Source organism: Microtus oregoni, unplaced genomic scaffold (assembly GCF_018167655.1).
Source record: "Microtus oregoni isolate MIOR12 unplaced genomic scaffold, Mior012 000001F_ref0000356, whole genome shotgun sequence".
NCBI classification, from domain to species: Eukaryota; Metazoa; Chordata; class Mammalia; order Rodentia; family Cricetidae; genus Microtus; species Microtus oregoni.
In genome coordinates, this window is record NW_024543060.1 from 35100882 (window position 1) to 35128748 (window position 27867).

The 27867-nt window shown below is 39.4% G+C and overlaps 1 protein-coding gene across 4 annotated transcripts in view; it reads right to left on the reverse strand.

Annotated features, from left to right (window-relative positions):
- Window positions 1-9541: 9541 nt before the first annotated feature.
- The window catches only part of Tbc1d4 (TBC1 domain family member 4), a 174366-nt gene continuing 156040 nt past the window's right edge, over window positions 9542-27867 (reverse strand). For 2 of the 4 annotated variants that reach the window (XM_041670444.1, XM_041670462.1), the window contains 7 exons: window positions 24530-24691; window positions 23801-23959; window positions 20978-21222; window positions 18149-18308; window positions 15744-15913; window positions 13472-13648; window positions 9542-11794 (listed from right to left, as the gene is read on the reverse strand). In XM_041670444.1, coding sequence (XP_041526378.1) covers window positions 11561-11794; window positions 13472-13648; window positions 15744-15913; window positions 18149-18308; window positions 20978-21222; window positions 23801-23959; window positions 24530-24691 — 1307 coding nt within the window. In that variant the 3' untranslated portion in view covers window positions 9542-11560. The remainder of the gene's footprint in view (window positions 11795-13471; window positions 13649-15743; window positions 15914-18148; window positions 18309-20977; window positions 21223-23800; window positions 23960-24529; window positions 24692-27867) is intronic. The other 2 variants (XM_041670452.1, XM_041670471.1) reach the window with 1 other exon arrangement.

Genomic DNA, 27867 nt, shown 5'->3' on the forward strand with positions numbered 1-27867 from the left:
TCTCTGGTGCTTAGACAAAAGGTGACTGCTGCTTGTTGGGACCATTTGGAGTCCTGGCCTCCAGCTGCCCTTCCCTGCTAGAGATCTTTACTTTCCTTCTGATTTGAGTTACTGAAAGCTGTGTCAAAGTTGTTTACCAGCTCTGCTTCACGAGGGCGTCTTGCCTTGGCCTTGATCAGAGGATAAGGTTTTCACCTGTTGGCTCACCTGACTGTGTTGGGTAAAAAAGGCTCTGTGGTGCTATTGAAAAGGGGGCTTCTTACCAGTGACTAGAGAGGTCCGTGTCTCCATCTCTCTGTGTGTCATTGTGTGTTTCAACCTCCAGCCCTCTGCCTGAAGCTCGTGAACTGTATGGTAGTGCATAGAGTGCAGACAGGCGTTGTGTGCAGCAGCTGATGACTCACCAGAAAGTGAAAACTAACCCGATGTAAAGTGTCTTCCAGTCCTTTGTAAACTCGCTGACCTCGGGCAGTCTCGTAGCCTCTCGTACAGGCCTTTCTTACAGTAGATTCAAATACCTACTGCGTCCAAGCCATGCGGAATCCCTAAACTGATCGGTGTCTCATGCTGACAGCAGTTACTTGAAACAGAAAGGAATCTGAGGAAAGTTGAATGTGGTAACAAACATGACCTAAATGTAGAAACTTCATATGCCAATTAGCCTTGCAGCTCTTATTCTTTGCCATAACTAACCTGGATCTTACATCCCTTGTTTTTAGTTTGGATAATGATGTAATCTAACTTTGATGGAAGAGGGCTCAGGAAGGACCCAGCAGCAGGAAGTTATGCCTTTTGTTTCCATGGTACTCCTCTGGGCAGACACCTGCATCTGCTGCCTTCTCCACTGCACCTAGCTGCCAGGAACCTGGCTCCTGGGGTGCTCGCTGGTTGGCACTGAGAGATTCTACCCACATATAACTTACCTGCATCCTCAGTAGACATCTCTCTGTAAGGTGCCACTGGCCTGGCATCAACTCGTATACAGTTCCCAAGGACCTTTGGGGAGGTTTCATGTTTCATAAGACTTCACTCTGTAAAGAGCAGCAGCCATTCCTGATCCAACTAAGCACAGCTCTGTGCTTTCTGGAGGAAAGGTCAGGGATGGAAGGATGGCTTTCCAGGTTTGTCCTTCACTGGGTCCCCCCCCCCCCCGGAGTCCCCACACCAGCTATTTAGTAGCCTTTAAAGTTCTTTTCTCTTTTCATTCAACAATTCTTATTACTTCCTATTATAGGTAAGAAACCACTGTACCAATTATTCCCTGTACAAATTACTCTACGTCTCCTGATTGGGTCATAGGAACGTCACAAGATAAATGGTATCTAGGGGCAGACTGAAGTTCTGTAGGTTCTGAATTTCACATCACTTGGTATCCACCTTCAAAAGGAATGCAATGAGATATTGATAGAAATTCTTACCTTGTATTTCAGGTCTAAAGAAGTAGATATGTTTCTACTCCAAACAAAAGTCTATGATCTAAGTTCCACTTCCCTTAAGGAAATAACATTGGATTACACCCAGGGAGTGGTTTGCCTACAGAATGTTTTGGTCTAGGGTGTGAGTGTGACTTGTTTCGTTGTAGCCATAGAATGTTTATGTATGTAGCCCACAACCTTCAATTGGTCTGTTCACTTCCTTGTGTCGTGTTATTGCACTTAATTCTACCTTTTGAGGTCAGGGGGATTTTAAGCAATTAGAAATTAAATACAGGTGGATTTCAGTATTCACTGGAACTCCCTCCCAATACTATCCTATGCTTTTCTGTTTTATTATTTTTAACGCATCTTTGGATTCTTTACTAATTTTTATGATCCCCTCACCTCTATGCTGGCAAGTGGTAATTTTGTCAAGGCTGGTCCCTTGCAAATGGAGGCCCAATGTGATGGGTCACCAACAATTTACTCCAACTTTCATGGATCCACCCACTAACATGTTTTCTCTGATCTGGCAGGCAGTTTCCCACAAGCTGTAAGCCAAAATAAATCCTTTCTCCCTTACATTACCTGTAGTCTAGGATTTACACACACAATGGAAAAAGTAACTGGTACACTGCCCACGCATGGCTCCATTAAGTTACCTATTATCTGGGATTATACACACTATAGACAAGGTAATAATTAAACTGGACACACATGGCAAGGGGGTGGAAAGAGACAGTTAGTTCTTCAACAGATCATGCAGATTCGAGGCCCAAGCTCCATGATTTACTTGATATGTCATTTCATATTCCTCATCCGCAAAAGAAAAAAAATTGTTTTAGTCTATAAACCATTGCAAAAAATAAACGAAGGGGTGAATATAAAACAGCATTGCTCCAATAAGTTATCCATAGGCAATAGTTCTGATTGCTGCTTTTCATTCATTATTACTACTACTACTACAACTACTGTAACAATAGTCTTTCCCTCACCATTTCATATCAGAAGTGATGATTTATGACACTTTAGAGAAGTCAAGTTGTCAAAGCAGAATGGTCAATGGTAATAAGTTCTTGGTTACTCTTATAATTAGTCATAGGTAAGAATTAACCTGTTTTGCCTTCTTGGTTCCAATTTATGAATCAAGTTGTCAGCAAACTGCAATTCTAAAGGCCTAGCATAGCAACAGGAGCCGTTTTGTCTACAGATAGGACAAACTGGACACATCCTATGGGCAGCTGCATGTAGCAAAGCTGCCTTTATGGCTATTTCCTTAGGAAGACTCGATTTCCAGATGTTTGTGTGCATGTGATTGCTGGTGGTAATTAAGATAGTAAACATGTGAGGAGACTTGGGTTTGGGGTAAAACAGGGTCAAGAATCAGATACATGCTCTTCGAGTTTGAAGCCTGTGTGACCATCAAGGGGGCAAACTATGAACATGTTTATAATCTCACTTGCATCATCTTTCTGGTTTCTTGACCTACACCACAACTATATAAGCACATGCTGCTGATTATTATTATTGTTTATATTTTTTTTGGTCGGTTGGCAAAAGCTGGAGTAATCTAGGAAGGTGAAGCCTTAACTGAGGAATTATCTATATCAGAATTGCTGTAGGCAAATCTAGGGCATTTTCTCAATTAATGGTTAATGTGGGAGGGCTCAGCCCATTGTGGGCTGGGCCATCCTTGGGCAGGTAGTCCTTAGTTACATCCAAAAGCAAACTGAGCAAGACATGAAGAACAAGCCAGTAAACAGCATTCCTTCATGGTCTTTGTTTCAGTTTCTGCCTTAAGTCCCTGTTTTGACTTCCCTTCAAGATCAACTTTAAGTTAAATAAACCCTTCCCTCCCCAAGTTGCATCGGTCATGGTGTCTACTACAGCAATAGAAACCTAACTAGGATGTACGCATATATAAAGATTAAAGTCTAGGATCCACACATATATAAAGACTAAAGTCTAGGATCCACACATATATAAAGACTAAAGTCTAGGATACGCACATATATAAAGACTAAAGTCTAGGATCCACACATATATAAAGACTAAAGTCTAGGATCCACACATATATAAAGACTAAAGTCTAGGATCCACACATATATAAAGACTAAAGTCTAGGATACGCACATATATAAAGATTAAAGTCTAGGATCCACACATATATAAAGACTAAAGTCTAGGATACACACATATATAAAGATTAAAGTCTAAGATACACACATATATAAAGATTAAAGTCTAGGATACACACATATATAAAGATTAAAGTCTAGGATACACACATATATAAAAATTAAAGTCTAGGATCCACACATATATAAATATTAAAGTCTAGGATACACACATATATAAAGATTAAAGTCTAGGGTCCACATAAGAGACAAAGCATGCACTATCTGCTTAATAAAGTAATTTCCAATTACATCAATTTTCCTGGAAATACAGTGATTTCATTTTGTTTTTTGGTTAAGCAAAAGTCCATTGTGAATATGTACCACATTTTCATTATCTTAATCATCCGTGGGCAGATATCTGGGCTGATTCCCTTCGATAGCTATTGTGAGTAAGAAGATGTGTGGTATCTCTTTGGTAAGGATCTTTTGGATAAAAGGCCATTGGGAGAGCTGAGTCTTGTGGTGGATCTATTTTTAGTGTTTTGAGAAACTTCCATAATTATTCCATAGGGCAGGACTAGTTTACACTTCTGCCAGCCAGGAATAAGTATCCTTCTCCGCATACTCATCAGCATTAGCTGTCAATTATTTTCTCGACATTTTCTATTCTGATGGAATATGAAATGGAAGATGGGATCTCAAAGAAGTTTTGGGTTCAAGTTTCCCAATGGTTGAGATACTAAGCATTTCAGAACAATATTTGCTGGTCATTTTTATAACACTACACTTTAAAACAGAGGTTGTTGATCAAAAGCCAGGCCCAGCGATATGACTCAGCCACTAAAGCTGATAGCCCGAGTTCAATCCCTGTGACCTATGTTGTAGAAGGAGAGGCCTGACTCCTGCAGAGTCTCCTGAGACCTCATCGATGCGCTATGGCATGCTCCCAGTCACACAAACACACAAAAATTAAATATGATAAAAAAATGAGTTTTTAAAAAGAATCATTGATCCGTGTAGCTTTAGAAAATAAAACGAGAAAATGAGTCTTGATTCTTTGAGTATGTGGGAAGTCCATCCCGAAGTAAACACCATGATTGTAAGGTGAGCTTTAGGAAAAATGGGAAGAAAATCAAGCGTATCAGGGCACCTCTGTTACCGGTGCTTGCCTCTCCAGTTCGCCTCGTGATTTTAAATGTAAGTACTAGTAAGCCCAGTGACTGCTCTAATTGCGTGAGCTGCAATTGACTCAAACAGTGAGGTACTTTCTCCTCCTGGGTATCTAATTTGCGATCGAAAGGCGAAGTGGGGTTTCAGGGAGGGAGGACTGAGACTAAGGAATTATCTGCAAGACAAAATAAAGCACAAATATAAAAAGGAAATTGAGTACATTTGAGCTGTTGAAAGTCAGCACAGAAAAGGCTCTCATTTCCTTGTGAAGGGTCTTATTTCCGAGGCATTCTTCAACATAAGAGCAGAAGATGCATTTTAATGGCAGTAATTATTTCTGAATGACATCATGTTCTATTGAGATTAACAACTGTACATTTGGCAAATTAACTCAATTTGGGAAGGGAAACAATGTCAGACCACATAAGGATTCTACTTTGCGAGATAAACATGAATCTCAGCAGCATTTGAATAGCTTGTAGAAAGAGAAAATCCTTCTCTTGTGTCTGCAAAGTACCTGCTATTACCGTGAAAACTAATTTGCCAACACCAGCCTTATACATTCTACCTTCCATGTAATAATAATAACAATAATTCACCCTAAAGCTTCACTTACCCTAATACATTTGCTCCAATTTGGGATCTTGAAGGCTCAGCAATTTGATTTCATAGAGCACAAACTACAGATTCATTTATCATGGGTAGATTCACAAAATCCAAGTTCTTAAAACAGTTGTATTTATATAGCAACTATCATAGCAGCATCAGGACAACCAAAAGAGCATAAGGAAAGCAAGTATCCAAATACAAAGGTTTTAAACAAGAAAAACGTGGTAGAGGTGTATACTATGGGACAGTAGTCTTAAAAAGAAAGGAAGTTTTGGGACCAAATTGGTGGTTCAATGAGTCAAGTGTTTGATGTACAAACATGAGGATATAAATTCAGATCCCCAAATCTACATAAAGCTGTACACAGTAGTGAGCACCTGTAATCTTACCACTTAAAAAGATAGCAGAAGTGACAGAGACAGTAGGATCCCCCTAAAAACTCATGGGGCAAACTACTATGATGTACACAGCAATGAACAAAAGATCCTGTCTCAAACAAGGTCAGTAAAGACTAAAACTCAGGGTTGTTCTTAAACCTCCACATACATGCTGTGGCTCATATGTAGCACCATCCACACCACACAAACACACACACACACACACACACACACACACACACACACACACAAGGGCCAGGGCAGGGGAGAATATTTTAATGAAAGCAGTTGATGTTTTTCAAGAGAAAAAGAATGAATAGATATGGATAATGCATACACAATAAGATGGATTCAATTAATGCCATTGAATCTTATTTTTAAAATGCTAAAATACTAAGGTTTACTTTGCAGATTTTCACCAAGATTTTCAAGAGTAGGAAGTTTCTGTTTATAATGCATTTAGAAGAATACATTTGTCACAGGGCCTTCGATATTCACATTGTATACGTAGCTTCATATTTCTCTGGGACAGAGAGTGAGCTAAATAAATAGAAAGATGGCTGCTGGGCATAGATTTTAAATAAAGGGACAGCATTGAGTTGGGTGTCTAGGGCACCAGTCCAACACAGATGGCACAGCGATCTCACAACAGGAAAGACTTGTCAGAAGGGCCAGACAGGGATTACAGAGGCCAGAACTCTCTGTATTCACATTCATAATATGGACATTGCCAGGGGTCTTGGCAAAGGTTACCTCTAGTTGTATCTGCCAAAACCTGCCATGTTTTCTTTCTTCTAGGACTAACCAATTCTTTTTGGATTAACCTAATCTTATTCTAGATATGCAAATATATTCAATTATATCATAGTAAAGCATTTGGGTCCCAAGGTTCTGCTGCCTAGAAAAACCTCACAGATGAAATCAAAGCATGCTGATAACACTTCAAATATTCTCACACTGCCCTTACTTTCAAAGTTTCAGAAATACTTCATGGTAGTCCCAGGTATTAACCTTTATAGCCCTTCTTCCTGTAATATTAAGTAAGATTTAGTTCAATTTTTTCTGCATTATAACATTTGTAACTAGGTACACTGCTCTGTACCAAAGAGTCACTAATTGTGGATTTCTAAGAATGATTGAGCCGTCTGAAACAGATGGGACAAAGAAAAGAAGTCTAGAGAAAGTGAACAGTTAAGGATGATGTACAGGACAATGCAAAAGGAGACAAAACAGCATGAATGTGGTCAGGTATTTATGTGCACATTAGACACTATTATCAAATGCCAGGTGTTATCTAAATGTCCCCAATGTGTCTCACTGATGGGAAAGAGCTGAAGATATTTCCTGTCAGGGTGGGGGAAACACAAATTGTAGAACAGTGGCTCTCAACCTTCCTAATGCTGCATCCCTTTATTACAGTTCCTCATGGTGTGGTGATTCCCATCCATAAAATTATTTTGTTGCTACTTCATATTATAATTTTTACTTCTGGTATGAATTTTAATGTAACTATCTGATATGCAGGATATCTCATATGAACCCCTAAAGGGGTTGTGCCCCACACAGTGGGAATTAGTGCTCTACTGTTTTGACTGCGTTCAGGTGAGGGAAATTAGTTTAAGGTTGCTATTTCTTTTTTTTTGTTTGTTTGTTTTTGTTTTTTTCGAGACAGGGTTTCTCTGTAGCTTTGGTGTTCGTCCTGGAACTAGTTGTAAAATTATTTTTCCCAAAACCCACTGTTCTAGGTCAGCATTCACTTAAATTTTTTGGTTGGGTTTTTATTGCATTTTCTTAGTCCATAGTTCCTGTTCAAATGACTCTATGGGTAGGAGCGATTCTGCCTCTTCCCAAGTTAGTGGCCAAAATTATCTCAGGGCCTGTACCTCAAGGCCTGTAGGAGAGGGAAAAGCCTGGCTCATGTTTGAAGAAACTGAGGGAGGATGAGACAGCAAAATCTAGGTAGACACCCCTCCAGGCAGAGGGAGGGATTGGCTGTCTCTCATTGGCTGGAGGTGCCCCCACATCACACCATGTCACTTATCCTATATACTTATCCTGTATTACTCACAATAATAAACTGAGTTTCTGCTTTGACTTGACTCCCTATCACATCTGATATCACATTGTCCTGCATTGTGGGGCTGTGGAACAGGATAGTACACTCACATTTTCCTGGGGAATAAGGAGGCTAAGGAAGCCTAGCAACTGGCATCCCAGGGCAAAGCAGTCGTCAAGGTGAGTGGGACCCCACCATGGGTAATGCAACTTCACATAAAATTGATCCAGAGCTTAAGGCATTGAGATATATGCTACTCTCCCAAGGCCTGGAATTGTCAGACCACATGTGATCCAGGCATGAGAGGATATAATTACCCTGGCACCCTGGGTACCCACTGGGAATCTTTTCTCATGGGACACGTGGAACAGGGTGGAAACTCTAGCCAGAGAAAGAGAAAAACACTTTGATATACTCCCACCATTGCTGAAATAAAGAAACTGAAAAAAATCCCATACTAGTGAATTAACAGAACATGTCAATACTCTAGAACAAAAAGAAGCAAATTTACCCAAGAGAATTAGATGGCAGGAAAGCATCAAATTGAGAGCTAAAATCAACAAATTAGAAACAAAGAAAACAATACAAAGAATTAATGAGACAAAGAGTTGTTTCTTCAAGAAAATCAATAAAATAGACAAACCTTTATCCAAACTAACCAAAAGGCAGAGAGAGAATATTCAAATTAACAAAATCAGAAATGATAAGGGGGACATAACAGAAGAAATCCAGAGAATCATTATGTCATATTTCAAAAACCTGTACTCCACAAAACTAGAAAACTTAAAGGAAATGGACAACTTTCTGGATAAATATCACTTACCAAGATTAAATCAAGACCATATAAGCAAATTAAATAGACCTATAACTGCTAAAGAAATAGAAACAGTCATCAAAAGTTTCCCGACCAGAAAAAAGGCCAGGACTAGATGGTTTCAGCTCAGAATTCTACAAGACTTTCAAGAAGAGCTAATACCTATACTCCTCAAATTGTTCCACACAATAGAAACAGAAGCCACACATAGATGGTACTAAGAAAGAGAATTGCAGATTAATCTCATTCATGTACATTGATGCAAAAATATTCAATAAAATACTGGCAAGTCTTCCTTCCTTTTTTATTGATTTTATTGAGCTATATGCTTTTCTCTGCTCCCCTCTCTGCCTCTCCTTTCCCCTTCAACCTTCCAAAAATATTACGTAAAGTATGCTCATATTATATCTATCAATAAGTGCTTTGATTCTTAATTATTTGGAAGTAAACCTAATAGAAAAACTCTGCAATTTTATAATCTCTTTCCATCTTACAAGAGGACCTAAACAATATAAGAGGCAGGGTTAAAGACACAGTTTAGTGATGAAGTTCTAGCATGCATGACATCTTAGTAATAGTCTATGTAGTACCAGCATGCATGAAGTCTTAGCTTCCAACCACAGAACTGGAACTAAAAAGAGGGAAAGAAGAGAGGGAAGGAGACAGGAAGGAAAGGACAGAAGGAGGAAAGAGAGGGGGAAAAAAGTCAAGCCTGACAGCTCAGCCTCCCTCTCCTTTCCCACTAGTAAAGGCTTCATTGTGAAAGAAGTTGGAAATTGGCAACTATATTCATTCTTGTCTTAAATTATATTTGTTGTCCTAGATTCCTTTCATGAGAATGTTCAGCATTTTCAGGTTTAGGTAGCATCAATCCAACCCAGGCAAGTTTTGACTTCAAGTCTCTAAGCAAGAGCTTGAGTCACCCCCAGGCAATAATAATAATAATAATAATAATAATAATAACAGTAAAGTTCTGGAAATGGCAGCAATGTATTTATTGAAAATGAACTAGACATTACATGAACTTGATGGAGATGTAAACTGATAAATCATAACCGGTGTAACATTTTTTAAACCATAAATGAGAAAGTCATTTTCACAAGAAAACACTATATCCACATTGCCTTAATTGCTAACTTTTAACATCCAAAACATAGTTTACTTTTAACTGAGAAACATAAAGAAAATATTTCATTCTCTATCACCACCTTTACATTACACCCATAAGGCAATTTCTATCATCAGAAAGTAAGACTGTGCTACCCTTCATCCTTGTAGGAGAATAGACAATGATATACATGAAAGTATTTTCAGAAGATTCAAGCAACTGATCAGCTAATGGCTTTCAATAGAATGGAGACTCTAGAATGACCACTCCATAGAATCTAGAAGCTATATCAACTCTCCTAAGTAATAAGACTTGGTTGTTTGGGGAGGAAACCTCCTGGATCCAAGAACATCCTGATCCCAAGACTTGTGACATTTAAGAGGGTAACAGCCTAGAAGGGTGTTTACTTGGTATCTACTGACCAATGTCTTCTGAAATCTTTTACATCTTGACTTTTGAGCTCTAGAATAAAATTTCATCTGGCATACAATAAACTCTCTCTGGGGAAAATTATGCCCAAATAACCTATCTGCAAAAGGACAAGGACTGCAAAAAGCAGTGACAATAAACACTGTTTGGAAAGGCAAAAATGCTGCCTTCGTGTTCTGAGGCACTATTGTAAAGTCATCTCTGCTGTAGGAACCGAACTTCTCCTGGGAGAATGAATGTACCCAGTATGCATAAACATTCTCTAGTAAGCTATCTGTATGTGGCAGAAGCCAGGAGTCCAAATACAGAATTGTGCAGGTTTTAACTGGGCTGGAGACATTTCTCTTCCCTTCCAGTGTGCTTTACACAGTTCCTTCCTAAACATTTCACAGTTCTAAAGTTTCACATGAGAGGGGAAAATGATTAATACATTGTTCTGTTATTGAGTAAAACATAAAAAAAGCAATTCAGCATGGTATATAATCTTTGGAAAATCAATCATAACTTTATTTCCCTATTCTAAACTGAAGGTCACAAGAACTCCATGGAAAGCTCCCATCATTTTGTGAGAAAATAACCAATCCTGTCACTTGGTAAATACAGCCCCAAGCAACTATTTATCCCTGTTGAAGTCAACTAAATAAAATGGCAATGAGCTACTATAGACAATTTAGGAGCTTAATTGTGTTTTTGAGGCCTCATATTTTCAGTTTGAATATCAATGCTGGTCTAATCTGCTAGAAAATTAGCAACATTCCTCTTCACCTTGAGGTGGGTGGACTCAGCCACAAGGTCCTGCTTTGTCCCTGTGTGTGTCAAGCAAAGCCTAACCAGACTCAAATAAGTGAAGATTCGACATGCTGGTTGTCACACAGGGGGCAGGCCAGAAGGGCCCTACTGTCGTAAGAGACTCACGGGGGCAAGACTAGCAGTTAGTCATGTCCTTTCCATAGACAGACACATAAAGCTACAGAAATGTGTCTGCCTACAACACTAGGTGAAACATGCTCATCTTTGGGGGGAAGATACATTCATTTTTTTTTCAAGTATATTTCAATATACAAAGATGTTCTAGATTTGTTTCACTAGAAAAACAAAAAGATTCCACCTGTGTCCAAAGGGAAATCTCACTAGAACTTCCTTTTGGTGTGGAATTAATTTGACTGAAAAAAAAATTTGCTCTGAATACATATCTACCGTTTGATTGGAAAGCACGAATCTTTGTATCCAGTTATATATATATATTTATGTACAGAGTTGACAACAACCAGAAGAAGATACAGTCTGGATGTCTGTGATGGCTTAGGAGTGGAGTGCTCTGAGGAGAGCTACATCACCTACTGATGATCTCAGCACCAGTAGCAGGTGTCCCACCAGACTTCTGGTCGACCTTAGACCAGCAGTAAACAGGTGCCTCCTTCCAGGTATTGTAAGGAAGCTCTATGCCGAGGCCACTCTGGAACTATGGCTTATTTCCTGTCTTGGCTTTGTCATTACTGGGGTAAGTTAGGTCTCTCAGCAGCAATTCACAGTTGGCCAGCGCATCAGCTGGCAGCAGCTTCCGGATTTGTTCCACTGTCTTTTGATAAGCCATCTTATCTTGTTCCAAGGTCCGGATTAAAGCCTTCATTTTGGTCTCTCTGGTCAAAAGAGTTTCTAGGTTGGATTCCAAGGCCTGGATTTTAGCGTGGGCTACCTGTTTGTAAAGAAAAAAAAAACACCTCCATATTAAAAACTTGAGGGGTCTGGCTCTTTATTATAGTAACAGTCATGCCTTACATTTGTTATGAGAAAATTACATCACATTAATTAATAGAATATCATTTGAACACACTGAGAAAAGTGCATTTTAAGTATATTTTAGTATAGAAAAATGTTCTCTGAAATGGAGTTTTTTTCTTTAGAGTGCTCAAAAATCTAAGTATTGGAAACGGAAGATATAACTCAGTGATAGAGTACTTTCTAAGTACATTCAAAGGATTCTAGATTCAAACTTTAGCAACATATTAAATGTGTGTGTATGTGTGTAGATATGTATGTATACATATATATGTTTAACAGGCATACATGTCCAGACATATATATGTACACACATTATGCTCACATGATTTCTTTCGTCTCACTAATGACAGCAGCCGTGCAATATCATATCATCACCCCATGATGCTGGGTCATCACTCACACCCACTAGTGTCCCCTGTCCCTCTTGACTGAAGGCAGAACAAGGATATTCCTGACCAGTTGTTGATATGTGACTCTGTTTATCTCATACTTTTAGGAGATACCAATCTAGGCAACATGGAGCTCACGCTGGCAAGCACCTCCCCTACCCCTGCTACAGCAGGCACCATAGTTTGAGCACACTGGTGAAGAGAAGTTCAGGAGGTAATCTAAGTGGTTAGTAGTTCTGGGCAGTCCTTCTCTTTGGTAACAATCCTTTGATCCCAGAAGAACAAAGTTGGGTGTTATGAAAACTCCCATAACCCCTTCTAAGAGCAGCGCGTTCCACAGCCTAAGGACCTGTCAGGAGGTCCGGCTTCCACAGACAGACCTGAAACTCTGTTCCTTTCAACTGACTGAGAAACTTGACAATGAGTTCTGGAACTGTCCAGAGAAAGGTTGTGGCAAGTCTGTGTTCTGGGTTCACTTTTAATTTACCGAGAAGCAGCTCCACCTCTTTTCCTTTCTGTTTTACTCTAGACAAATAGCAGACAAAAATCCCAAGATGGATTTTCACAACTGTTTCACTTACTTCACCCTAAAGTGTCATTGGTTTATATTGCTCTTTCAAATGCGAGGCGCAAATACTTCAGAGAGGCTTCTTTCTGAAGAGGGACACATAAAACTGTGTCCTTAGACAACAATCTGCTGTACTCCATCCTCTACCTGCTCCTCTCACCAGCATGAGGCCTGACATAACACTATGTTCACTTTCCTCTACCACATTCTCCTGAATGAAGCAACCTCCTCCCCTGGGTAACGCAAAGGCCTCCTCACTCACTGCTCATCCTTCAGAGCTCAGTCCAAGTGTACCTAACTGCATACCTTATTCCTCAGATTTTCTTCTTCCTCCCCTGAACTTACCTGACTTGCATAACATCCAATAAGGTGAATCCAAATTCGGCTTTGAATTGCCATTCTACTATTGTGTGAGTGTGTGTGTGTGTGTGTGTGTGTGTGTGTGTGTGTGTGTACCCCAAGTGATACATAAGCTGTTCATTACATTTGTAGACCTCCATAAACACGAAGCTAAGGAGATACCTAGGCCATTGGTTATCAGGGGTTCAACACACATGCATATCCCAATCATTCTGAGCAGCTCCATGCAAACAGGGCTACATGCTCACAGTTGTTTTGATCTTTATTTCTGTACCTGGAGTTTTTCTAGAAGGTCCATGTTCTGTCTTTTCAATTGGTTGTTGGCTCTCTCCAACTTCTCCAAAGATTCAGTATCCTCACAAGCATAAGAAGATTCCAGAAACTCATCCTGTAGCACATGATACTCTACCTCATAGGCATGTAACTGTTTAGAAATATCCATCTCAAAAACCTGTTGAAGCACCATGGGTTAGTTAGTCTGGTCTTCAGTATCGACACCAAGATACAAGTCATGTATAATGGTAGACTTCATATCATATTTATTTCCCAGCACTATTCGGAACATTAAAATACACCAAAAGGAGAAATAGGCCTGGCTATCCATACAAGAACAGTTGAGATACAGATCTAACTTTTAGCACACAGAATATTTCTATGTAGTTGAAACATCCAAAAAGTACATCCAAGTCACAAAAATAAACTAATGTCCAAGGGTAGTTGGCCACCAAGATGACTATAATTTAATAACTGTCTTCTGAAATTAGAGTACCAGGTCAACAATTGTTATTGAGCAATGATTATTTGTGTCAGAGACAATCACTGCTGAGTAGTAAGCAAAGCTACCTAGGACTATTTGAATGTATGTGTTAATGGAGCGGAAAGGTCTTAATAAATGGCTTTATTTATTTCTAGTCCTTGTGAGCTTCTCTCAAGATCAGCACCTCGGTCAATCGACTCTAATCAGGGAAGCAACCCATAAGTCAGACAAGTCACATTAATTTCATTATTTTGGGATTTTTTTCTTTCAAATATATAATTTTCATATATGATTTCAAATTTCCAAAATAATGATATTTAACTGCTTGATAATCATACAGGTTATTTCAACCAGAAGAGCATGGCAGTCCATACCCACAATCCCAGCACTTGGGAGACAGAAGTAGGAGAAAATCAAGTTCAAAGCCAACCTAAGCTCCACAGTATGACCATGATTCAAAACAAATCAGAAAATATATTTCCAAAGAATTGACAAATAATACTATGTAAACAAAAGCCATATTAGTTAACTTAAAGGTTTTAATAATTAGAAACTACTGATTACTATTCACATAATCTGCATATGAGTTAAATTTTATGGTGTTAGGGATCATATCCAGGGCTTTGCGCATCTTGGACAAACTAATGCTCAATCACTGAGGTAAATCACCAGGATAAGCTTAGACTTGGGATGTGTCCCCAGACAGGTCAGTGTTTCTTGACTCTTGCTTTATTCTAATTAATGCTGAGGAAACAACTAAACATTTGCCTTCTGATTATCTTTTTAAAGTTTTTCTTTTCATTAACCCAAAAATTCCCAAATACCCTATCCTACCTTGGTCTACCCACCTATCACTCTAATTGAAACAACTACATTATCCTCGGACTCTGAATATCTACCCACCTGTCTGACTCAAAGACTTCAATACTTTCACTGACTAACCTGTCTTTCCCTCTTAGAACAAGAGCACAGAACAGTACGCACCAAATAGCAAGCACCTATGTGCTTAGGTAAATAAAATCTAACATAATAAAAAAATTTTAAAGTAATTCAGTCCACTACCAAGCACACATAAGACAAATTAAAAATAGAAAAGTTAAGAGTAGAAATCTCATTAGACACATTACAATTTTAAACTTGATTCTCCAATACATTTAGACTGAAAAATTGAGATGCAGGATTGGAGAGATGGCTTAGTGTTTAAGAGCACTGGCTGCTCTTCTAGAGGTCCAATTCAATTCCCAGCATCTAATGGTGGCTCTCAACCACCTATAACCATAGTCCCTTAGGATCCAATGCTCTCTTCTGGTGCGCAGATGTACATGCAGACAAAACACCCTTATACTATGTATTTATTACCCATAAATAAATAAATCTTTTTAAAAAATTAAAAAAAAAGCTTAGACTTGGGATTCTCCGCCGTCCGCCTTCCAAGAAGCTAGAGTCACAGGCCTGACCCTTCTTACAAATTCTGAAAGAATTGGTGATACTGCAAAGTTAGTGAGCTTTGATTTACTTTCTGGTCATCTTGACTCTTCAAGTTTTGACCAAGATCTCAACACTTGTTTAAATTGAAAAGATTTCTGGAAAACCCACTATGTATCACATTAGCAAATTTTCTGTGCATGGGCAGATAAATAATGTTACAATGTTGAAATTGTATAATCAATTCATTTCTAAACAAAATGTGCCCAATCAAACAAAAGGAGACCTTAAAGAAAATAGATATGAGGCAAACTACATTTTTATAGGAAAGAATTTAGTACATATTGAATCATTTACATCATACCTGGGTAATAATTTTTTCCATTTCTGTGGTATTCATATCGGGTAATGTGTTTTTGAGAAATTCAACAATATTTTCAAAGTTTTCACACTCCATTATAAGTGCCTCCTGGCTGCTCAGTAAACTGAGGGCAACTTTAAATATAACTTCAGTTCCCTGAAGAAAAATAATATCTAGAGAAAGAAAGAAAATTTTCCCAATCAAAGTTGTACATCTACTGTTGCAAAGAGCACATATTTTTGTTTTAGTACGGCACCAGAACCAGAAAAAATGCAAAAGAAAACTGGTCAAAAATCAGTTTTTATTTTTAAAAACAAGTTAATATGACTGAAACAAATAGAATGTTGTCTATTCATCTTATTAAAGATCTTAGATATGGCTAAGGGATCAAAAGAAACATTATATATCTGTCTGTCTATGTATTGTTTACAGTTTTTATGGTAGTTTAATGGATTCTAGATAAATTTCACATAAATTTATTCAACTACTAGGCTTTTCATCACAACAGAATGTAACAACCAATCAATGTACTCAACTAGTACTGTTCAACTATTCATAATCCAAATGCAAATGAGCCAGCTAAAATGAGGTTAAGTCAATATTCAAGGAGGCAATTAAAGAGAAAACTTGAGCATACACAAGACCTGTGCAGCCCAGTCAGCTGTCATCTTCAGTCTCTAACAGGGAACAGACTGCTACGGAAGGGACGTGAGATCATGAACTCTGACATTGAGTCCAAAGCAAGTGACAGAACAGCCTTGCCAGTGGACACAAACACATCTAAAAGGGTTTTAAAGAGACCCATTATAAGAATCCAAAGCGCCAGAGAAAATGTCACTGGAAAAAAGTGGTGTGTAGCCTGCAAGTGGGAGACACCCAGGCTCCTGAAGTATGATGGGATGCAGTTTTGTCAGAAGATGGCATTAAAGCTCGCATTACAAATGCAGATTATGTATACATAAAACACACACATGCTCAAAACTCAAGCTTCTCCTAACATTTCTCTATTTGTTATAATCCGATTGTTTTCCTGAGTTTTATACTAATTCTTTAAAAAAAATATGTTAATGACCTAAAGTTAAATACCATTTAACATTTGGCCAAACACCACAAAGCTCCAATTTAGCACAGTGGTACATAAATACTGAGATTTTTGTCCCTGCCTCTAGACAGATGTGTAGAACCCAGCAAATGAGGGAACCCCACTCTCGGTTTCTGATGTCCCAGCTGACATCACTGAATAATTTTCTAGTGAACAGTAATTGCTGATGTCCTCCTTTCTTTTCCTGTTTATAGAAGCCGTGCTGGCCTGTTGAATTTCAACTTGACACAAGCTCGAGCTACTGGGGAAGAGGGAACCAGAACTGAGAAAATGCCTCTATAAGTTTGCCTGTACACAAATCTGTAGTGCATTTTCCCCTGGCTGATGCCTTATGTGAGAGGCCCCAGGTCACAGCGGATGGTGCCACCCCTGGGCTGGTGGTCCTGGGTATTAGAAGAAAGCAGGCTAAGCAAGCCATGAGGAGCCAGCCAGTAATCAGCACTTCTTCATGGACTGTGAATCTACTCATGCTTCAGATTTCCTGCCTCGATTTCACTCAGTGAGTATGAGCTGAAATAGAGCTTTTCCTTCCCATGTTGCCTTTGCTCATGGTGTTTTATCGCAGCAACAGAAGCCATAACTAAGACCTATGGGGATTTGTTATGTTGCTAACACAGGCTCCAACTCACAATCCTCCTGCCTCAGCGTCTCCAAGTGTTGAGACTACAGGTGTGCACAGTTACACTCAGCCTCATGCTTTGGTTACTAAATGGTACTTTGATGAGCCCATTTAAGACCTGTGAATAGATGTAAAGGCCCCCAGAGTGCACACAAACCTTGCTAGACTCTCCTTTCTTCCAATGCCAACACTGTGGTTGGAGCAAGGCAGCTACTCAACAATGTGCCTGTCTATATTCAGAGATTTTTCCTCTTAGCCATAGTCTCAGGGATTATCTCGGCTCCTTCAGTGCCAGTAAATGTAGCCATGAAAGCCATGAGACAGGAACAAAAGTTACATGTTAACAACAGAAACACTAGAACATGCCACTAGAAATAGCACCCATAATATAACACAGCAGTTGTGTTCCCTTCTCTGTATCTTGAATCCAGTTTAAAGGAGGTGATGAAAAATGAAAGACCCAGAAGAATAAAAATCCAGAAAATGGTACAGTTTGTCCCTCATCCAGATTTGAAAACTGTGTTTTCTAGGTTTTCCACACAAATAGGCACAAGCTCACAGGAACCCAACTCTTTTTCACTGCCTTTGAATAATACTTTGGACTCTCCTGGCCCTATGGGGACTTCATTGACAATGATCTCTGGGAGACAGAAAATACTGTCCGAACTGAAAAAAGACATTTCTTACCAAAAACTCTGGCTACAAATCCTAAGGGAAACTGAGAGGCAAAGAGTGTGAGGAACCAGGGAGCAGCATAAAGACTGGGGCTGATCTCGTTCTCCTCGAGATGATTGTAGAGTTCTCGGTGGTAGTCATGGAGGAGTCTGGACAGCTGGTACATCTGGATCTGCGGTGCATATAGAGAAGAAAAACAAAACCTGCAGAAATCTGCATGTGTGTCCAACATACCAACTTTCAATAACTCACACACATTTAGTAAAGTAGCACATCTTTATTTTTACTGTTAACTTTAAAGACTATGTTCACATCCAAGTTCACTACATTTACAGCATAATTCATGAGTGTAAATTCAACTAAGTCTCATAAGCAAGGGTGGTGTTGGAGGTCCTTTTGTATTTGTGCTGTTTTTATTGGTTGAATGAGGAAACTGTCTTGGTCTTTTGATAGGGTAGCTCTTAGGTAGGCGGGGGAAACAAAATTTTGGGAAGAAGGGAAGAGTGGCAGAGGTCATAAATCTCTGGCCTGAGATGGACGTAGGTTAGAATCTTGTTGGAAAGTCACAGTCACGTGGTGATACACAGATTTAATTAAAATGGGTTAATCAAGATGTGAGAGTTAGCCAATAAGAGGCTAGAGCTAATGCCCAGGCAATGTTTAAATGAATACAATTTCTGTGTGATTATTTCAGGTGTAAACTAGCGCGGGGAGGCCAGGACAAACAAGGGGCCCCACCCCTCACAACACAAGGGTTTCTGCTATGTGTTTGGTATGGCGTATCTACCTGAAAAGAACAACATTCTTCCAATAGAAAGGAATTGTATTGGCTCTCCTAACAAATTTTCAATATCTCCTCTTGAATGTGAACTTTTTATCTTTTAAAAAGACATAAACTAATGAAAATGCTTGCTAACACCAATCATGTTGTAAATTCAAGAACAGTTCCCGGAGCATAAAGTAAAAATCGAGACAGCTCCTGGAAAAAAAAGAAATCACAAAGTGTTGTACATAAACACTGCAAACTCCCCCTGAACCTTATCTACCATGGAAATTTTGGAAACTAAGTTTCCACAAACTGCAAAAGGAAGGAATCGAGGCCACAGGAAGTCATGGTTATAAAATAAACAGCTTGGCAGGAGGCAAACCTAAAAAGAGATTTTATAATGAGATTACTATCTCAGTAAGTCATGGCAAAAAGGAAATCATACATTTCCTTCAGGCTGACTCCGGCTTAGAATCCAGACAGGGTGGGTGTTCATCAGCAGAAGAATGAGCATTTTGGTAAGCTCAGAAACAAACCTAAATACCAGGAAAGCATGCTGATAAAGACATTCTGTTTTAATTCAGTTGTGCCCATAATGAAGAAACAAAGGTTTGCCATTCCATTACTTCCTAGGATCTTATAATCTTCGCCCTATGTTCTAAACTTGAGGCTAGGGATATTTCCTCTACTGAAATAGAGTTGGGCAGATTTGAAAATTCAAGGTTCCTATGATAATAAAGTCCTGTTTGCTAAAACAACAACAAAAAACAAAAAAAAATCATCCTTCCATTTCAAAATACATTTAACATGGCCAAGCTCCAGACGGAAGAGACAAAACAGGAGGAAGTGATATGAGAAGGGCAGGAAGTAGAAGAGAGTCAAAGGCCACACGAGACTTCAGAAACATCCAGGACAGACATCAGCAGAGACAGAATGTGATGAGACAGATATTGACGCTAAGGAGACCAGCCCTTGGTCCCAGTTCAGGACACTGAAGCAGAACCTAAGTGTCCACACTCGGCAATGGAGCAAGAGATCAGACAGCCTCTCAAGGGAGCCAGGCTCACTGGATGCCTGTGGCATCTTTGTAACCTGAGGGATCAAACCTTACTGGCATCCTGTTCTAGACAATGACAAGGTGTCACATTTCACTTTCTGAAGCACAGAGTTCAGCGCTCCTATCATGATAACAACCCTAGTGTCACAGGTGAGAGGAAGGCTGAAAGGCAAGATGTTACAACATCTGCATTTCCAAAAATAGAAAGAATATTCTTAGTAATTATAAAGATCGTTTTTATGATTTTCCTTGAGAATTTCTGGCATAGTACCCTGTTAACATCATTGCAACCACTCCCTCACTCCCACTTCTCCTTCCAACACGGATTCAAGACTTCTCCTATAATTATTATTGTAACATACATATATACAACATATATACACATATACAACCCACCGAGCCCATTGAATGTTGCTCACATGTACATGTGTTTAGAGATTACCACTTGGGACTCTTTTTTGATGTTTCCTGAATCATAGTGATTATTAATATATGAATCCAACTTACCTATGCTTATGCTGGGATAAATTTTTATTAGGAATTCTCTAATGGAAAAAACTACATTGCATTTTAAATTTATAACTAAATCTTTTTGCCTGTGGACCAAAAACATTGTTCGTATGCAGTTTCTATTATCTGAAACTCTAATAACAAAGAAATTGTTTTTTGAAAACCAGAGTTAATTTAATTTTTAGCAGTGATATCAATATTTCCTCTCTGATGTAAAGTATAAGTAAAGTGTTTGGAATAAAACACCATTCAACCTAGTAAGTCGGTCTATGCACAGCTTCCAAGGGGAATTTGGATTACTCTAGTTATTCACCTTGGTGAGCACTTTCTGCATGCTTTCCTAGGTACATGGGTGTTAGCAAAATCTCAAATCCTCCCCTACAACAACAATGAACACATATCTAAATATTTGTCCAAGTTCTCTGAACTGCGATTCAGAAATGGCTGGAACTGAGATTTCTGATGAAAGTCCCCTGCACACCTGACTCATCAAGACTAACTGCCTCACCTGAAGTGACATCATATCCGGTCGGTACTGCTTGCGGAAGCCCAGGTCGTACATAAGGAACTTCAGCATTTCAAAGGCTTGCTCCTCGCTCATGTGCAGAAGCAGGACTCCGGCCACAAAGCTGATTCCCTGGCAGTAGCCCACTTCTTTGTCCAGCAAGGAGTAGGCTTTCAGCAGGTTAAAGAGGGACAGCTGCCCCGCCCCAAGCTGTACTGAAAAGTACGGGTGAGTGGGAAATGTCCTCCCTGTGAGGGAAAAAGAACCCAACATGGTGACCTCTGGGATTAACCAGCATTCTGCTATCCCCAGATTGCTGGGAATGTACATCTGGGAGGCTCTCCCCTCCCTTACACTCCCTCCTCTCACTTCTCCTCCCCGTCCCTCTACCCTTCCCACTAATCACTCTGTAAGTCCTATGGTTCACACACATGATACAGAAGCAAATATGTGCTAAGCAGCATTACTTTCTACAAAAGCAATACCGTTCAACAGAAATATGTCCTCCAAAAGGTACCACAGAGGAGAACTCAGCTTTATTTTGAGTTTGAATCAAGACAAAGTCTAAATTCATGTAAAGACCATTCTAGCCTAAAATCAAATTCTATAAGGTGTCATTGTTTAAGGCAAAATCTTGGTCATCTACAACCACATTCACTTTTTTATTTCATGTGTTTGTAACATGACAATGGAGGGAATATTTTTGTTTTATTTTGCTTTACTTAGACTCTATCATTCTGATTTTTTTTAGATAATTCTATCTGTTTCCAAAAACCATGTAAACTCTGTTTAAAAAACATATACAACATATGAATAAAATGTATGCATATATAGTTACATACATATACACACACATGTCGAAGGAGGATAAAGACAGGAAAAGTTCTATATGATTTCAAGTAAATTTCTCCCTAAAATTTACCTCTGGATAGAAAATTACCATGGAGACACCAACAAGCAAACAAACCCAACCCTGTATTTCTCTAAAGCTGGTGCTTGGTACTGCACAGACCCACCCACCCTCCGCGCCAAAGTTATTTGTTTGCACTAGTTTGGGACTTTCCTTGAGCTGCCAGCACATGAAATGCCCTGTGAGCTTCCTGGTCAAATGATAACTCAGGTCAATTAGAATTTGCAAGACTGTAAGATTTTCAAGTGTATTTTAGCACATAGGCTTAAAAGTGCTTTCTGTTTTCCTTTTCTGTTTTTTCCAGGAACTGATAAGATTATTTCTGCAGAGTAAGGAGAAGACATGAGAGGAAGCACACAAGAGGGAGGGAAGAACACAGATGGCCTCTGGCAGAGGCAAATAAGCAGTTTTTAAAATTAGCAATCTAATTTCTCCTTGAATCTTTTGCTAGGAAAAATTCATAAATATACCGTGTATGCTAGAACTTGATCCTCCCTCCACCCTTATCCGCCATTCCTTCCCTGGAATCTCACTCACCGCTTCCCTGTTGATTGGGGACATCTAGACTGGCCGGGGCTGCAACTCTCCTGTCCTACATCTCAGCGCCCATTTACCTGCACAGTTCTATAGCGTGACAGGGACCACAGGGAAGGCCACGCCTAGTTCTCAGTTAACAAAGGAACAGACTTAGGAACAAAGCAGTCTGTTGAAAACCACAGCCAGGACAATGACTCCAGTGTCCAGGTTTTCTATAACATTTCCACTTTGATACAATTGGAATCAAAGTTTATTAATTGAGTTGAGTCCTCCCCGCCATGAAAAAAAGTTGTCAATGAAAGGAACAGAGGTAAACACTAGTTTTTAGCCAGTGGTTTTTTTTTTTATATGCCTAATATAAACTGACCCCCAAATATAAGGTATCCCTTCTTTACTGCCAGGGACTCAAATATCATATCTAAGCACTTCATTTCTATCAGTTTCTAAAAGTATAGATTAAATAGTTAAACATCAATATGAAATATTTAGATACTTTAAAATAGTAAAATATATATGATAATGTGCTTTAAAGAAAAAATGTTTTTAAAATCATACTATCCGGGGGCTGGGGATGTATCCAGTTAGCAGAGTGTGGGCTGGCCTGCAAAAAGCCAGGGGTAGAGACAAGGATCCAGAATCCCAGCATCAGAAAGGATCAATTCTATCCACACAGAATCAACACAACTAACCTGTTTCCCATCTGATAGGGATACTATTTCTAAAGCTTAAGTGCTTACTAGATTCCTTCTCTTCTTTGGGGTCCTCCTTGTAAAGAGCATGATCAGCCCACCTGTCCACCCACATGGCAGCTTGCGTTCTGACTTGCTATTATCCAGCCATCGCTGAGTCCCTACTTGGATGACTATGGTATTACTTCTTACAGGGATTGCTAAAAGCTGGTATTCAGGAATGTCTGAAAGTCTTCAAACCCCTGTTAAATATTTCTTTACCCTTTTAACCTATTTCAAAATCAGCACTGATTATGACAGAGTTGCCTGGGTGAGGGAGTAGCTCAGTGGAGGAGCCCTTGACTAGCATACACAAGGCCTTGGGCTTTATGTCCAGTACGATGAATACACGCAAATGCACACACACATGCACACACATATGCACACACACAAACACACATCAGTTGTTCAAAATTTAGTAACTGAGAGCACTCTATAATATGGCCTTCATAATGAGTCCCATTTCAGAGGGTCAGTTTGGGGGGTGAATATTCCACTCACGGTTCTTTAATCAGAATATAAGACCAACTTCCTCAGACAAAATGGTCAGCAGTTCAGTAGATGCCAGACAGTCTTTATCAATGTTAACCAACCAACCACCACTAAGACGCCTTTATCTTTTGTCGGCGATGACCCACATCAGAGACATACCCAGATCCACAAGGATGGCATGCTGCTGCGCAGTGAGCTGCTTCAGAAGTTCCTTATAGGAGGTGTCTGGAGGCTGGTGTTTGTTGGGCAATCTGTGTCTCAAGCGGTACTGTATTGCTAGAAACTGCCAAATTTCCCCTCGCCGACTTTTGGGGACCCCTGCAATCCAGAGATACAAAAGTCAGATCATGAGTTTGGGAATAAAGCCATTAAGCCCCAGTAGAAGAGCCACATCCCAGTGAAAATTGCAGCTCTCCTTCCTGTACGTCAGCCTGAGCTCATGCTCTCCCGTGTGCTAACAGGAGCACATTCTGAAAAGTTTTCTACGATTGGCCCGTCGCCATTATTATATGTGAATAAATATTCCCGGTCAAACAATAGTGCTGAGTCACGTTGCTGAGTCTGCGTAATTCCATGGCAACAATTAGAGATTTCTCTTAAAGCATGCATCTCGTCTTCAGGAAACAAGAAAACCAAGCATCAGAAAAGTTACAGGAACAATGAAGGTGTAATAATGAAGTCAGTAACCTCTATGGGGACATCATTACTGATTTCTCATCAATCCTATTAGCAGGGTATAGGTGGAAAAAGAAAACCCAAGCGTTCACACAGCACTATACTGTCCTTTCTTTATAAACAAGTTACAAGACAATATCATGCTTCTACTTCACACAAGAAAAGCATCCCCACAACTGTCCATACATGACAGGTTATGGAAATGGCGAATACCTTCTTTAAGGGATGTGTGAATGTCTTCCATGTCGCATTTGATCTTAGTTCGACAATTCAACAACTTCTTGTCCCATGTTATTAAGACTTCCTTCTGACAGGTACCAACTTCTTCATAGTCCAGCTTCACTTTTCTAGACTGGAGTTCATCTCTTCTTGCTTGAAAAGAAAAAAAGAGAAAGAAAGAAAAACAATAAATCAAAAGCAGTCTGTTGTTAAAACACAGCATTGTAAATGTCGGATGCCTTATCCATCTATACCCGATAACCTTCCTCTGGAGAAGGGGAACTTAAAAGTTTGAGAAAATGGGGCTAGAGAGATGATGGCTCAGCGGTTAAAAGGAGCCAAGTTCAATTCCTATCACCCACATGCCAGCTAACAAGCATCTGTAAGTCCAGTTGCAGAAGATCAATCTCCTATTATAGCCTACATGGACACTGCCTGCAGGTGATGTTTGGACATACAAGCAGGCAAAAAAAAAAAACCCATAAACATAAAAATAAGGAAAATATTTTAAAAATTTTGAGGAAAATATAGATTTTCAAATGCTGTGTCAACCCCATGAGAAAATACATACAATAACTAAGGGTGTTTTATTGTCTTAATACTTTGCAATTTGGCTGAATATACAATACAAACTGCGGCTGAAGAGCTGTCTCTGTGTGTTCAAGATATTTGCTACCAAGCCTGAATTTGACCCCTGGGAACCACATACAGGGTAGAGAGAATCAGCTTTCAAAAGCTGTCTGCTGACTTCCATAGTCATACTGTGACAGGTACGTGTGCACACACACGCACACAGGTGTGCATGCACACAAATACATGCATGTTATCTATGCTATAAATTTTAACTCTGGGCCAATATGAAACTCTTAGATCAACAGCTTATATCATCTTAAACATCACTAAAGCAGGCTAGAGAGGTGGTAAAGAACCCTGGCTGCTCTTCCAGAGAACTCGTCAAGGACACTGGCGTGTATATAGTATACAGAAACATGTGCAGGCAAAACACTCATCGACATAAAAAATAAACTTTAAAGCCCCATTAAAGCATTAATATTTGATACAAGGTGTATATATAGTGAGGCAAAACCTCGTGCATTAACCTTAATCTGAAAACTATGTGACTATTCATACATGTTATTCATATTCCCCTTAACACCAGGCTATGTGCTCCTATATTCATCTTTAATAAGCTTTTGCTTATTTGATGTGCTGGGGATTGAGTACAGGGCCTTGTGCAGGCTAAGAACATGCTCTACCGATGAGCTATGTATGCAGGCCTCTATCCCTAATAACTTTAAAGGAAAATTCATTGTATTAAAGCCAGCACTCATTCCACATTTCAATCATACAGGATTTTCTCTGATTTGGTGATCTAAAACACAAGCCTAGACTCATTAAATGAAATGCCCACAAAACACCCACTCTCTTGGCCTGTCTTTATGACAGATAACTGGCTGCAAGAGAAAAGAGACACAGACACGGGAGTGCACGTTCCCTCCTTCCTTGTGGTCCCCACCAGCTTACCTTCTGCAACACAAATCTTTGTCAAGCATCCAAAGTCCTCGACAGCACAAAAACAGTAGCAGGAGGAATGTTACTCTTTACTTAGTGCAGTTGAAACCATCCCCAAAAAAGTAAGATCTTAAAATGGACTATTCTTCAAGCAGAATGGTAAAGGTTCCTATTTAAAAGTCTGGACATACCCAAAAGACAGATCAATTACAAAGCGATTCCACCTGGAATCCACTAGGTGGCCTTCTAGTACCGTTCAATCTTGCTTCTCAGTATTTGCTGGGCGCATGTCTGAGATAATTCTTTCAAAGAAGTAAGGTTTGCCAATGCTAATAATAAATACAACTCTATACACACATCACTACCAACAGTATGCCTCACAGGGAACTAATCGTATTTCCTTAGCTATCTTTCCTTACTCTTCCCAGTCAGTGTGCATCCCAAATACTCTTAAGAGCCTGCTATAAGCTAGCCACAGGCCCTGAGGACAAAAGAATAAGAACATTGATTTCTATCTCCCATCAACTGTTTAACTATAAGGAAAGGTTGAGAAATGATACCTCAATCGGACCAGAATTTTATCCTTTTTGCTAAGCTACAAAGTAAACACGGGGTTGACAAAGCCTTTTCAGAACGGTTCTTATTGTCATCCCTGTCCTTAACCTGTAAAATTATATAGTGTAGCTAACCTTGGTGTGGACACGTCATCATTTATTTTAAAGCAGGCCATTATTTCATACTAACACTCATAGTTGGGAAATATTGCTGAATACGCACAACCACACAAAAGAAGCCTGGGGGGTACAATAGGCAGCCCTGTGTCCTAGAGTTTGTCCCACTTCTGGGTCATAATGTGAATTCCTAGTGTCCCCACACCAGCCACTTAAGGGTCTGTAGAAAGAAGACTGAGCTAAACAACCTACACGTCCGTTGTCCGTCCAAACAGCCGAAGATTCTAAAACTATCCTTTGATATTTAATAGAAGATTTTATTTTAGTATACTCTCAACTGAAACACAATCCATCCTTTAACTGTTTAGAAGAATATTAATCATCATTTTGCCAACTTCTTTTTATGTTCATTATATTCCAGATAAAACCAATGGCTGAAAAATATGAATTCTAGTCCTACCACACTCTTTGGAAGCGCCAGAGGGTGGATACCGTGTGTCATATCACTGTTGTAAGCCGCAGGAATAACAGCTAATGGAGGCTTTAGTGTTACACAAAAGACTTATTTCTTAAGGACATTTAGTAACTTATGTACTTCTCATTCTGGTAGAAAAATAATCATAAAAATAAACTAAGTCTACAAACTAATTAAGTGGTGTCAATTTTTTTTAAAAAAATTTAAAAACCTAGCCGGGCGGTGGTGGTGCACGCCTTTAATCCCAGCACTTGGGAGGCAGAGGCAGGCGGATCTCTGTGAGTTCAAGACCAGCCTGGTCTACAAGAGCTAGTTCCAGGACAGGCTCCAAAACCACAGAGAAACCCTGTCTCGAAAAACCACAAAAAAAAAAAAATTAAAAACCTGAATTGCATTGAGGTACAGTAAAGGGGATGTTATGGCAGGAAATTAACTCAGAAATGTGAACGCCTACATTTTCAAAGTATCCTTTGGAAGACAAAGCAGCAGAAGCAAGTATCTGTTCATCTGCCAGAAACCTGAGAAGTCAAGGGCCTACTTAAGCTAATCATTCATTTCACAGGTGAAAAAAAAAAAAAAACCTTTAGGTGAAGTGATTTGCCCAAAATAATGGTATTTGTGTATGTTTTGGATTTGGGTACTATCTGAGATCTCTTTGTGTGTGGAGCTATTAG